The sequence below is a fragment of the Halichoerus grypus genome, chromosome 6 (genome assembly GCF_964656455.1).
Source record: "Halichoerus grypus chromosome 6, mHalGry1.hap1.1, whole genome shotgun sequence".
Lineage (NCBI taxonomy): Eukaryota > Metazoa > Chordata > Mammalia > Carnivora > Phocidae > Halichoerus > Halichoerus grypus.
In genome coordinates this window covers 41,643,314-41,658,088 of record NC_135717.1, presented here as the reverse complement: position 1 = coordinate 41,658,088, position 14,775 = coordinate 41,643,314, and the positions used below count along the sequence as shown (strand labels likewise).

The window sequence follows — 14,775 nt, the reverse complement described above, 5'->3', positions numbered from 1 at the left end:
ATGAGTTTCAGGTTCAGAGGTCTGATAGGTAAACTGTCTTTCTACTAAGTATGTTTAGACATTGCAAGTAACAGATTTTGGCTTTTCTAATTGATTCTGAAAGGGATTTCTAATTGATTCTCAAACCCATATAGTACTTAATTAGGGCAGTCTCTAAAGTTCTTAACCAACTGCCCGGCTAGCTCAGTCGGTAGAGCATGAGACTCTTAAAGTTCTTAACCGCCCATTTTCCATATTTGGATAAAACTGTTGACTTATCTAGTTGAATATTCATTTACTGTTTTTTGTAAAACAGTCCTAGCTGTTAATGTGGGAGTTCTTAGAAGGCATGTCTGTGTGGTAGCATCTTGTACTGTCCAGCTCCTTTGCCCAGGCTCTGTCCCTGAACTTCTTGCTCTCAACTGCAGACTAGTGGAATTAGAAGATACCTTAGCAAACTTGACTTTTCCCTCATTTTGTGGATGCAAATACAGAAGCAGAGTGTTTAGACAATACTGCAGCTAAACCACCTGTATATGAGTGTTACTGACAAAAGGACTCTCTTGGGGGTAAATTGTAACATATCATCGGTGGGATACATATTTCTGTTGTATCCTAATAGGTAAGGAGATGAAACACATGGATTCCTTAAAGAGACTGAGGATAGTAGGGGAGAAGCACAGATGTGGTCAGTGCCCTGAAGAACAGAGAAGGCTGTGAGTACATGGAGAAGGAGTGAGAGAGGAATGTTGAATGCCTTCAAGGAGGGAGGAATGTTCCAGACAAGGAGAAGAGAATGTGCAAAGAGAGACAGGGAAGTATTGAATATAGAGAATGGAGGGTGGTCTGTAGAAGTGGAGACTTCTTGACTTCAGAAGAATGTTTTTAGACTGAGAAAAGGGGTCTTTTATTTGGCCCCCATATGGTAGAATTTCATCTCATATGAAATGTTTACATTTCAAGGTCAACTGATAAAGCAAAAAATGATCTATACACTTCAAAATTCCCCAGTAAGGTGCAACAAATCATATCTCAACACAGCGAATTTTTCTTTTGGCATTGAATCAGGTCACTGTTGTATAAAAAGATGAAGTATTTGGCTTATATTTATGCACCATGTTGTTTTTTTAAAAAGTACTTATTTTAAATGCTAAAATCATAATCTGTGCACTGGTACAATATGAATTATCCCCATAGAAGGGAAGAAGGAATGAAGACCAGCTAAGGAAACTGCAGGTACTTTGAGGTCGTGTCATGGTGGGCATGCGCATTGGTGTGGATTGATAGGGTGAGCTGCCTGCACTGCCGAATTCCTTTGTGGGCACAGAGAGTTGAAGAGCAGAAATTATGTGTGTATATGGATTAGCTCACTGGACTTAAGCACCTCTGTGAACTTGACTGAGTCATCTCGGAACTCATTTTCCCAGTCTGCTAAGTGGGCAGGAGACCTCACCAAGAGAATTGAAGTTGACTCAGTAACCTGTAAAGCACTTAGAGTAATCATTGCATAACAGAGATCCAAATGCTAATACTTTCCCTTTTTGGATTTCTGATACACAAACAAATCGTCTGTTTACACACCACCCTCTTGTAAGCAGGAAAAAAAAATTCATGTTCAGGAGAATGATATCTTTGATTGTTTTAGAAATTACCAAATTCTCAAACTATGATTCTATCATTGTTATTCGCAGATCCACTGAAGTAAGCCAAGCACATGTATGAAAATAAGGACCTTAACCTCTAGTAGTTTACTGTTTGAGTTATTTCCACTTTCTGGCTGTTATGTTGCTGTGAATATTCACTTACAAGTTTTGGTGATGATATGTGCTTTCTGTCCTCTTGGGTATGTACCTAGGTGTGGGATTGCTGGGTCATATGATAACTTTGTGTTCAACATCTGCAACTGTTTACCAGAGTGGCTGTGCCATCTTACATTCCCACCAGCACTGTATTAAGAGCCCAGTTCTTTAGTCCTTGCCAACACTTGTTATTTGTGTGTTTGATTATATCCATTCCAATGAGTTTGAAGTGGTATTTCATGTTTTGATTTGCATTTCCCTAATGACTAATGATGTTGAGCATCTTTTCATGTACTTATTGGCCATTTGTATGTTTTTGGGAAAATGTCAGTTCAGACTCTTTGCCAGTTTTTTTACTTATTTTCTCTTATAATTGAGTTTTAAGAACACACTCTTCTCTTTCTCTGTATATATACACATATCCTTTATGAAGTATGTAATTTGCAAATATTTTTTTCCATTCTCTTGGGTTATCTTTTCACTTTGTTGGTGGTGTGCTTTAAAGCCCAAAAGTTTTTTATTTTGATAAAGACCAATTTATTTTTTTTTCTGTTGCTTGTGGTTTTGGTGTCCTGTCTAAGAAGATATTGCCTGATCCAGGCTTACGATTTACTCCTATGTTTTCTTCTGAGCTTTGTAGTTCTAGCTCTTATATTTAGGTGGGGGTTTTTGTTTTTTGTTTTTTGTTTTTTTGAGTTTATTTTACTCTTTAGTAATCTCTATACCCAGCGTGGGGCTCAAACTCACAACCCTGTGATCAAGAGTTACACGCTCCACCCACTGAACCAGGCAGGTGCCCCATATTTAGGTGTTTGATCCATTTTGAATTAATTTTTATAAATAGAGTGATATAGAGGTCCACCTTCATTCTTTTGCATGTAGATATCCAGTTTTTCTAGCACCATTTGTTGAAAAGAGTTTTCTTTCCCCATCAAATGGTCTTGGTACCAATTTGAAAATTAACTGGCCATAAATGTGAGGGTTTATTTCTGGGCTCTCAATTCTGTCTGTTGATCTGTATGTCTCTCCTTATGCCAGTACCCACTATCTTAATTGCTGTGGTTTTGTAGTAAGTTTTGAAATTAGGAAGTGTGAGTCTTCCAACTTTGTCCTTTGCAAGATTATTTGGCTATTCTGGGTCCCTTGCATTTCCATAGGAATTTTAGAATCAGCTCATCAATTTCTGCAGAAAAGGCAGGGGAGATTTTGATAGGGATTGCATTGACTCTGTAGACGTGGGGAGTGTTGTCGTCAGAATACCATGTCTTCCCATCCGTGAACATAGGGTGTCTCCTCTCCATGAACACCAGGCATCTGTACATCAGGACTAGTTTTGTCTCCTGTTGGTGGTTCTCAAACATTGTGGTCTTGGGGCCTCTTTGCACTTTGAAACATTATTGAGGATCTTTAAGAACTTTAGTTTATAGGACTTATCTGTGTATTTGTATTAAAAATTAAGACTCAAATTTAAAAAGAAATTTTTCTTTGGCAATAATAACAAAGCCATTACATGGCATATAAATAACATGGGTTATGAAAAGGTAACAATCTTTTCCAAAACAAAAAATAATTTAATGAGGAGAATGGCATTGTTTTATATTTTTATAAATCTCTTCAATGTCTAATAGACTTTCAGGTGAATTCTCTGTTTCTGCATTTGATCTGTTAGTGATACATTATTTTGGTTGAAGGATGAGAAGGAAATCTGACCTTACACAAATACATAGTTTGAAAAGTGAGGAGTGTTTAAATAGTCTTTTCATATAACCTTGGCCATTCTTCTCTGTAACTGCACCAGTCCTAGTCAGATTTTTCTTTTTACTTTTTATTGTGGGAGTTTTTAACCACAGAAGTAGAGAGGGTGGGTGGTGGAGCAGCCCTCTGTGTGCCCGTCATCTGGCTTCAGCTGCCAGCCACTTGCTGCATTCTTGTGTTTTTGTTTCTTCTCTTAAACTTACCAAAAAAAAAAAAAATTGTTAGCATATTTTAAAGCAAATTCTGGGTATGTAATGTCATCTGTCTTTTAGTTTATATGTCTCCCAGATAAGACCTTTAAACAGACGCAGCACCTGGATTGCGCCCAATGGAATTAATAATCATTCTATAATATCCTTTATTACCTAGGCAACAGTCAGTTTTTCCTGTCAAAAATGTCATTCTAAAGTTAATTTATTTCAATCCAGATACAGTTCTCACATAAGGTTATTTTGGTTAAAACTTTTGTATTTTGTGGCAATAAAAATCTCCCATTTTCCCATGTCTTCAGTTTGCTGCAGAAATGAGGTCATCTGTCTATCTAGAATGCCCCACATTTTGGGTTTAGCTAATGGCTTTGTGTTGGTGTGATTTAACATGTATTGCCCCAGAATTTCCTTTAAATTGGGAGCCCAATCTAGAGGTTTGATTAACTACAGGTTCTTTTTTTGGCAAGAATACTTGATAAACAGTGCTCTTTCCTCACATCAAGAAGAATATAACACCTAGTTCCACTTTTTTGATGGGGATTGAAAAGTCGCTTTAGTGTCCATCTGATCCAACCATTATGAAGTTCTCCATCAGCTCTCCACCAGGCTTTAGCAGACATCAGTGGTTATTGCTTTGTTATTTCATTAGATGTTGCAGATAGTTTGATTTTCTAATTTGGTCTTTCACTGTTTATTAATTGTGGCTCCTGTATAGAGAGCAGCTTGCCCTGACCAGCTACTTGGTTATGCAGCAGTAGTCATCCAGGAAAGGCACACTAATGACTGTTTGCCTTTAGAAATCTTTGGAAAAGTGAGTTGGTGTCCTGAGAACCCCCAGAGGTGACCAGTGTGGTGTGTGGATCCTAACGAGTTTGTTACCCGTTGGTTCTTTATAAGCTCTGCGCGTTGCTTATCTGTGGCCGCGAGAGCCCTTCCCTTCCTTTTCTGTTGCTTCTGTGCTGCCACCGCAGGCGAGCTCACTGACGCCCTCGCTTTCATGGCGAGGTGGCCCGGGTTTGTGTGACAGAAGCAGTAACCAGCACTCTTGGAAGTGCCCAGAAAAGAGGAGCAAAGACTGAGGACTTGTCACAGCTTGAAGAAGTGACCGCTGAATGCCATGGGAGGTCGTAGATGGGACCCCCGAGACCTTAATGAATGTTTCATTATGAAACAGACATTTCTGGTATATGGGGAAAGGATTCTGTAGGAACAGCTCTGAGAGAACCATGCTCTCCCAAGTGTTTAATAAGATTGATTAAACTTTTAGGTGTAGCTTTGTCCGGCTAGCATAGAGACCACAGGAAAAGAGGGAGGGCCCTTTGACTTCATCTCTTTGCCTTTTCACATTGAGAGATGAAATCAAATCAGGGAAATAAGCCCTTTTGTTCAGCTCAGGAAGGCTTTGTGAAGGCTGCCTCTGAACACTATCAGGTTTTCAAACTCCCGAGGTCTTACGCTGGCAAATGCTTTGTTTTGGTGATAAATTCCTCTCATCCCTCCCCCCACCCCTTGCATATTTCTCTTTAAAACCTAGAGACCTGCTCTTTGGCCGTTCCTGGAAGCAGTAGTTTAAATGGTGTAAGTCTCAGGGTGGTTTTGGTCTCTCGAATGAGTAATGAAAAGGTGGTTTTGTTATTTATTGAACTGTTGTCAGTGTTGCATCATCGTACTCTGTCCTTATTTTAGATTCAGACATTTGATAAAGTCTGATTTTAATGCTCTGTACTTTTTGTGCTGCTTAAACAAGGTGGAGATCAGTAAGCCCTCTTTCCAGGTGTAGGACTTTTGAAAAACAGTGCATGTTAGGTCAGTCATTAAGAGGTCGTGTGGTGTGACGTCAGGATTACTTGTTTGTGCATAGGTGGCCTGGGACAGACCAGGCCTGCTGTGTCTGTTGTACTAGGACACTGCCATGCTGCCTTTTTTAACCTTTTGTCATGGAACGTTTCAAGCATGCATGAGTAGACTGGATCGAATCCTGAACCCCCATAAATACCCCTCTTCCAAGGGGAACAAATACAAACTCCTACGTCTCTACCCCATATACTATTTTGAGGAAAATTCCAGACGTCGTCTTATTGCCCCTGTAAATTATTTCAATATGCAATTCTATAAGGCCTCTTTTTTTAATAATTAAATATAACCACAGCATCATTCTCACATCTTAGAAAATACAGTAATTCTTTGATACCATCAATAATCCCATCGGTACTGCTTCCCTGATTGTTGTTTGTTTGAATCAAATAAAGCCATACAAACCAAGTAAAGCCATGGTTTGGCCAGTATGTGCATCTTGTGTCCTGTGGTGTCGAGGAAGCCAGGCTGCTTGTCCAGATATTCCGCACCCCTGTGATCCGCAGTGCTCCTGTTTGCTCTAAGTTTGTAATAAGACCACATCCTGGGTGTGTGGATATTGTTTGTTTGTTTGTTTGTTTTGCAAGACCACTTCCTGGCCTTGCTGCTGGTTCTATCAGGAGGCACAGAATCACTGACTGAAAAAAATATAGGTAGTAGTTGTAATAAAGGATTCTTACAGTTGAATTTTTCCCCCTTTTGGCTGTCTTACCTTGTTTTTAACCAAACATTGTTTTTCTTTGAGAATCTTACAAATCTAGAAGTTCATAGTGGTAAAAGTGTCTATAACACCTTCTGTGACTTGTCGGTCTAGTTAGCATCCCATGACTTCATTTTCTGGATTTGGTGTTTGGGGAGAGTCGATATCCATTTGTTTGTTTCTCTGTCTCTCTCTCTCCCCCACTCCCTCCCTCCCTTCCTTTCTTTGTTTTATTTATTTATTTGAGAGAGAGAACCAAGTGGTGGGGGGGAGTGAAGGGGGAGGGAGAAGCAGGGAACCCGGGATCATGACCTGAGCTGAAGGCAGACATTTTAGCAACTGAGCCACTCAGGTGCCCCTCGATGTCTGTTTCTGTGATAGTTTCACATATTGCAAACTTGTACAGTTTTAACACCTGATACTCATCCTGTGTTTTGGAAGACATTGACCTCTGTGAAACTGATTTTGTTTTCAAGGGTTTCTTCTAGCAGTTTATATTGCCAAACCTGTCAAACAGCACGGAAGTGATTTTGTGCTTTTGTGGCTGATGATAGAGTTGACTGTTGGATGAGATTACCTTTGATCATCAGATTATTTCATTAACAGGGTTTTGGGATTTTATCCTAAGCAGGTTACTGAGAGTAGGGAGCACATCGTAGAAACTAAAAACCTGCATGGTTACCTTGTGAGACAGAAATAGCTAGCTTTTAAATCTCTGTATCTGGCATGTGGATGCTGTGTTTTCAGAAGAGCCTGAGAGGTACCTGGATTAAAGCCAGTCCTAGTGGTGCTGTGAGGCAGCTCAGCTTGCTGCAGAAAGAGGGAAACACCAGAGGTCAGCCCCGGATGTCTGGGAACCCTCGTTCTCATGCTGATCATACGAAATCATGAATATTGTTGTCTCTCATGAACAAGAGTTATTATTTACGCTTTTTGGGAAAATCAAATGAGATCTCTTGTTTGAAGTTCAGTCTCTTAACTGTCGAGCTGAGCCAATGCTTTGGAAAGCCTGCTTTGCAGCACTGGTCCTGCTGTCTTGAGGTGGTTTTCGGTTTGTGTGGGTCAGGATTTTGAAGGGATTCCTTTTTAACTAATTACTGTTTATTTCTCTTTAAAACTATTGTCTTGGAACAAAATGAAATTAATGGGTCCAGTCAAAACGATATATATAAATTTGAGATTCATCAAATCACAGATTGGAGTTCTATTAATTTTATAATCTTCTGTTTTCTGGGCATGAGTGGGTCTGTATGTGTTAGCACATGATTTCTAGTCTTAGTATATTCTTGGGTTAGTACAAAGGTGTAAATTATGGGCAAATTCCTTTTTTTTTTTTTTAAGATTTTTATTAAGACAGAGAGAACGAGCAGTGGGGAGAGGGAGAAGCAGGCTCCCCGCTGAGCAGGGACCACCGACGTGGGGCTCGATCCCAGTACCCTGATATCATGACCTGAGCCGAAGGCAGACGCTTAACCAACTGAGCCACCCAGGCGCCCCTATGGGTAGATTTCTTTAAACTACTTAGACTGCAGGGCCGCCTGGGTGGCTCAGTCAGTTGGGCAGCTGGCTCTTGATGTCTCCTGGGCTCTTGATCTCAGGTTCATGAGTTCAAGCCCTGTGTTGGGCTCCATGCTGGGAGTGGAGCCCAAATTAAAAATAAATAAGTAAATAAATAAATAAGCTATTTAGACTCCAGAGGGATAAACACATGTCCTGGAAAACCTGAGAATTTTAAGACTTCCTAGTAACTTAATTTTAAGAATCCATTGTATTTTGTACTTCAGGTTACTGATGTATTGTCTTTTGTTGTTTTACAGCATTCTACGGTTGCCATTCAGCTTCTCCCAGTGCAGCCACAAAGTAAACAGCTCATGACTTCTGATCAGGACACTAAGGTCGTGGCTGAACCGCAGGGCCAGCGAGTCCAGGAAGGGAAAGACAGCGCTCATCTGGTGAGTGTGGGTCGAGGCCAGAATTGGCCTGGTGCCTCACTCTCTTCTTCTGATCACAGATGCTGTGTTGGATTTATTAAGTAAATCAAAGTAGTAACTCTGGCGTATCTTACAACCTAAATATAGGTGTTACATTCTGAGTAAGTTTATGGGTAGCTTACTAGTAAGAGGAAGCTGTCAGTAGTAGGGGAGAGAAAAAACATATCTCTAGACACTTAAAAGCTTTTGGAGTTTAGATCACCAAGAAAAATGCGGCGATTTATAAATACTGTAATAACATTACACCTTGTTGTACTGGTATGTATTTAAAGAATTAACTAGGATTGTAAAATTTTTTGACTGCTTTTAAGATTTTTACCCTATCAAGCAAAGCAGATTTTTATTAATTTTCCCCATTGAAACTACAAGGAATTTTGCTTATGGTGGTCAGAATTTTATAATATTTTAGGTTTCAAGGCTCCTACATTGTTCTGAATATTGTTTGTCATGTAAAAATGTGTTTTTCTCAGTGGGTTTTGTTTTTGGTAAATTACTGTGGTTTGAAAATGCTACTTTACATTGTAATGATGGTGTGTTTGATGTTTTCAATTTTACAGATGAATGGTCCCATATCTCAAACCACTTCTCAGACAAGCTCCATCCCAGCTTTGAGTCAGGTAATTCACTTGCAGATCCGTCACAGCTGAGGCTCACACTGCCTTACAACAAATATTTATTGTAACAAAATTAGAAAATGTTGATGTTTCCAACTAAGGGGGGTGATGGAGGGGGGAGAGCCCCACGTGGGGTGTAAGTGTTCAGTACTGTGTGTCCTCTGACCTCTGTGTGCTGCATGTATGGTTCTACAGACGGGGTGTGCCATGTGTTCATTCAGTGTCAAATACTCATCACAGTGTTCTTAATGGTCCACTGGTAATCTGTTGACTGTATATGATTAGCTCTACATTTTGAAAGCCTGTGCTTTAAAGTACACAAGTCATAGTAAACTTTTTACTAAGAAAATTGGTTTCACATTTTGGCTGTGGTTAATGAAAGAAAAAGGAAATGGAGATGCATTGGTTTTTAACTCTGTCTTTGGCTTATGTGCATATGCATATGTCAGGTGCATTTGGAGCCACTCCACACTTAGCTTGGCAGTCTTCTAAGTGATCTTACAAACCTGGCACAATTTAAAAAATAAAAGAAAAACTCCTAAAGTAATCTTAACAAAATTTATGGTAAATTTCCCCTAAATTGCAAGTAGTTCATATAGAAATTGAAGGAGGGATTGGATTGCTGCTCCTCTTTTAATAAGGTAGAATTTTTAAAAATGAAAGATTCCCTCCAAACTATTGTTATTTCATTGTTGTTATTATATATGGACGGTTTTTTTGTATATTGTATTTTACATTGATTTTTTAAATGAATTTTATAATATTTTAAGTAATTTAAGATCCAAATATAAGACCTTTAGTAATCTAAGAGGGAAATTATACAGAAATCATTAAAAAAAAAATTTTTTTTTAGGGCCTATCTTCTTCCTCCCCGTGGTTGATTTACAGTCCAACATAATATTCAGACATCTTTTTAAAACTTATTGCAGGGAGGGGCGCCTGGGTGGCTCAGTAGTTAAGTGTCTGCCTTCGGCTCAGGTCATGATCCCAGGTCCTGGGATCGAGCCCCACGTCGGGCTCCCTGCTTGGCGAGAAGCCTGCTTCTCCCTCTCCCACTCCCCCTGCTTGTGTTCCTGCTCTTACTATCTCTTTCTCTGTCAAATAAATAAATAAAATCTTCAAAAAAAAAAAAAACTTATTGCAGGGATAGAAACTAGATTTTGGATTCTTTGTTTTTTTTGGGTTTTTTTTGGTTTTTTGGCCTGTATTACTTTATTTCTAAGTATTGAGGTAAGACCTATCTAGAAAAGAATTGAAACACTCGAGCCAGAATTCAGGACTTCTATACAGAAATAATTTGCAACTAGTACTGCCTACACATGCTTTGTCACTTTTAAGAGTTAACGTCCTATAATAGACCCTGTGTGGCAAGTTTTTGGTTCGGCCTTGATCTTTAGGACCCCTGGTGTCCCTCAGGCACATCCCATCTCTGAGGTGAGGTTTTGTAAAATGTGGCTCTACTATTTGCCAGTGTTAACAGGGTGTTGCACACTTAGGTTTTCATAAGATCATTACATACTAAAGCTGGAAGGTGCCCTGAGAGACATCTGGGCTTATAGTGTGTGTGTGTCCTTTAACAAAGCTTTATTTACAACAAACTTGAGCATCTTTACAGAAAATGAAAGAATACACACGTTTTTATGTAGTTGTAATCAACATACATATATTTCACCTCATCTTTTCCCATGCAGCATGATTTCATCTATCTCCTTGTCCTTGCCATTGTGGTATTTTCTTTATGTTGTAGTGCTGTCGTTCTTTAGTCATTTGGTTTGGGGGCATTTATATTGTTATTTCTTTCCTGCTACTATAAATGGCATTGCTCTGAATATCTTTCTAGCTGGCATCATTCATGGTGTGCCTGAGCTTAAGGGTGTGGTCGTTGGTTTAGTGGCTGCACGTGTTTCGATGGCTGAGTGAGCCTGTCTAGCAGGCTGATTCAGGAAGTAGTCTCTCGAAGGTTCAGTCTTTCCCCCTGAGCTGGATATGGTGTGAGTAGAATTACCATAGTGATGCCCAAATAAATGTCTGAATAATTCAGGAGCAGCCTTGCATTTATCCAGTGGTAATATTAATCATATTTATTATACAGCTCCCTCCGCCCCTACCCCCCCCCCCAAAAAACCCTACTGACTAGTAACTCTTTACAACCCTAGCAAATCAGTGAGCATCAAAAAATTGATCTTTAGCTAGAGGAGGCTAAGACCCAGAGAGGCTTAAGTAATTTCCCCAAGGTTACTTAACTACAGAGTGGCAGAACCATGATTTGGACCCAGGCAACCTGGCTTCCGAGTCCAAACTCAAGATGAGATACCTCCTCTTTGGTATCTGTTATTTCATTTAAAAAAAGAAACAAGTAGAAAATAATACCCCAAACAAAAACCTATTTGAATTGTCTCTGAGTGGATGAAATTCATTTGGGATAAAGCTGGAGGATTTTAGGTGGGGAATAGCATGACTTACATTTTAGGAAGATTATTTTGGCCTCAGTATGTTTTTATACATAATAGATTGTAGTGAGCAAAGAAAGCAAATAGAATACTATTAAGGAATGAAGGTTAGAAGTGATGATGGTGAATCAGAGTAGGAATGAATGGATTTCAAATTATTTTGGAGGTGGGTTTAACCACACCAAGTTGTGGATTGAATATAGAGGTTGGGGTGAGGGAAAGATAAATCAGGGATAGTTGAACAACTTGATGGATAGTGGTTTCATTTATTATGAGATGGAAAAAAATTGGAGAGGTAAAGATTTGTGGAGGGGAAATCTACCTGGTAGAAATTCAGGCAGGCAGTGAAGTGGGCAGGTGGGGCCAGTTGGACCTTAGTGGAGGGGTTGGAGCCTGAGATGTTTGAAGTTTGAAGTAAACAAATAGATGTTTTATTACTTATTATTATATAAATTTATTATATGGAAAAGACCATTAAAACTATTGTACATATGGATTAGGGGTATATAATTGAAAAGTAATTGAGTTATTACTTGGAATAAAATCAACTATAATCCTTTTTTTTCCTCTATAATTTTTTGCTTATCTTGGACAGATTTTATGTCCTGCAAGGGCATTCTTGGCTATAACTTTTCTTTTCATTGATTCATCCTTTTCTAATCACCTGTATTACTTCTTAGATATTTGATTAAAATTTATTTAAGAAATTATGTTCTATATTATTTATGTTTCAAATGTCTTAGTTTTCTCTCAGGAGTTTTAAGACCTATAAGGGCAGGAAACCGTGTAATGTACTTCATTGATACTTCTTTGCAAGGCATACTTTACCTAAATTGAAAAATTTCATTGTCAGCATGGCATAATTGATAGTTGTTTATTCTAAAAACTTATCTTTATCTAATCGTATGTCTGGTTACCATAGGAATTACATATAACATCCAGAAGTTGTAACTGCCTAATTTAAATTGATCCTACTTAACCTTAATAGCACACAAAAACTGTACTCCCTGTAAAATTCTCCCCCTCCTTTGTGTTACTGGAGTCACAAATTTACATCTTTATTACTATATGCCCAATAACATAGATTTATAATTATTTTTAAGCATTTGCCTTTTAAATTTGTAGAAAATAAAAAGTGGAGCAGTAAATCAAAACAGCAATAATAGTTTTTGTAATTGTCCATGAATTCACCTTTATCAGAGAGCTTTATGTCTTCATACAGCTTCGAATTACTGTGTCATGTTTTTTCGTTTCAGCCTGAAGGACTCCTTTAGCCTTTCTTTCAGGGCAGACCTGGTGTTAACAAACTATTTCAACTTTTGTTTATTTGGGAATGTTTTAATTTCTTCTTCAGTTTTGAAGGACAGTTTTGCTGGATAAGGAATTCTCATTGGACGGTTTTTTTCTTTCAGTGCTTTAAATATATCAGCCCCTGCCTTCTTAGCCTGTAATGTTTCTAATGATAAACTGGCTGATATTCTTATTGAAGAGCTCTTGTACCTGACAAGTAGCTTTTTTCTTGCTGCTTTCAAGATGGTTTTTTAGCAGTTTGATTGTAATGTGTCTTGGTATGGGTCTCTTTGTGTTTATCCTACGTGAAGTTTATTGAGATTGTGGATTTGTAAATTTATGTATTCAGCATGATTGGGAAGTTTTTGGCCACTATTTCTTCAAATATTCTCTCTTGCCCTTCCCCTGCTGGGACTCCCACGTTGAGTGTGTTGGTCCATATGGGACATAGATGGTGTCCACTCACTTTAGGCTCCACTCACTTTTCTGTTTATTTTTTTTACTCCTCTAGATAATTTCATTTGTCCCCTGTTCAAATTTGCTGATTCTTCTGCCTATCCAAGTCTGCTGTTGAACTCCTCTAGTGAATTTTTCAATTCAGTAACTGTACTGTTGTTCAGCTCCAGAATATTTCTTTTTGGTTCTTTTTAAAAATATCTATCTCTTTGTTGGTATTCTCAATTTGTTCATATATCGTTTTACTGATTAACGTTAGTTCCTTGTCCATGTTTTTCCTTTGCTCTTTGAGCATATTTAAAAATGTTGTTTTAAAGTCCTTGTGGAGTAAGTCCCATGTCTGCGCTTTCTCAGGGATAGTGAATTTTGTTCCTTTGAATGAGTCATGTTTTCCTGTTTCTTTGTATGCCTTGTGATTTTTGTTGTTGTTGTTGTTGCTGAGAACTGGGCATTTGATTTTATTTATAATGTGTATAATGTCTTACTGTTTTGAGACTTTGCCAAGTTATTTTTGTGAAGACTGTTCCTCGTCGTATGTATGTGTTCATTGAAGGCCTCTGTTCCTTTAGCTTGTGTTCAGCTAATATTTTGACAGAGATTTCTGTTAATGCCATGAACTGAAACAGACAGTCCAGACCCCCTCCTCCCCGAAGAAAACAGGAGAGAGAATACAGCTACCCTTCCCAGTCTTCATAGACTGGCTCTGTTCTGAGACAGTCCCTCCCTGATTAGCTCAGCTTGCTTAGAGACTAGGGGATCACCCCAGCGTGAAAGCCTAAGGCCTTCTCAGGACTGTTTTGAGCATCTGTCTTGCCTGGATGTGGCTTTCGGAATTTCCCATATACATGGCTGCTTTTGATTGCCCTGATTTCCCAAAGAGTTTCACCCTAGCTTTTGTGGGCTTCAGATGGTTCTTTTTTTATTTTAAACTTTTAATTTTTTTTTTAGTTTTAAAGATCTTATTTATGTGAGAGAGAGAGAGCACGAGTGAGAGTGCAAGGATGAGCAGGGGGAGAGGTGGAGGGAGAGAGAGAGAAGCAGACTCCCTGCTGAGCAGGGAGCCGGACTCAATTCAGGACCCTGGGATCATGACCTGAGCTGAAGGCAGACGCTTAACCGACTGAGCCACCCAGGCATCCCTTTTGATTGTTTTCTTGATATTTCTGAGGGGAATGAAAGCTTAGAACTGCTTATTAGTTCATGATTTTGCTCGACCTTTTGTAACCTTTTAAATGAGAACTTTTTCTAAGTTGTTATTAAATTGTTTTTCTAATAATAGAGAACTACTGATAAACTCTTCATGCATGTAATTTTTACACAAATGTAAAACTTCATTGCCTAAACCAGTAAAATGCAAATTAATGACATTCATTTAGTCTGGCAGGTGATGTTTTGCTGGAACTAAAGCTACATCGCCAGGTACTTGTGGTACTAGTTACCCACGGTTTCTTTGAGTTTACCACAGCCTGAGCTCCTCAACGCCATGTGAACAACTTGCCCATGACTTTTGCCAGTTTGTTTGTTTGTTTGTTTTTAAGACTTTATTTATTTATTTGACAGAGAGAGAGACACAGTGAGAGAGGGAACACAAGCAGGGGGAGTGGGAGAGGGAGAAGCACGCTTCCTGCTGAGCAGGGAGCCCGATTCGGGGCTGGATCCTAGGACCCTGGGATCATGA

The 14,775-nt window shown here is 38.9% G+C and overlaps 1 protein-coding gene across 4 annotated transcripts in view; it reads left to right on the top strand.

Moving 5' to 3' along the window:
• LARP4B (La ribonucleoprotein 4B) overlaps nt 1–14,775 on the top strand; it is an 86,313-nt gene that overhangs the window by 17,273 nt on the left and 54,265 nt on the right. For all 4 annotated transcript variants that reach the window (XM_078075077.1, XM_036097394.2, XM_078075078.1 and 1 more), the window contains exons 2-3: nt 8,114–8,248; nt 8,845–8,904. In XM_078075077.1, coding sequence (XP_077931203.1) covers nt 8,168–8,248; nt 8,845–8,904 — 141 coding nt within the window. In that variant the 5' untranslated portion in view covers nt 8,114–8,167. The remainder of the gene's footprint in view (nt 1–8,113; nt 8,249–8,844; nt 8,905–14,775) is intronic.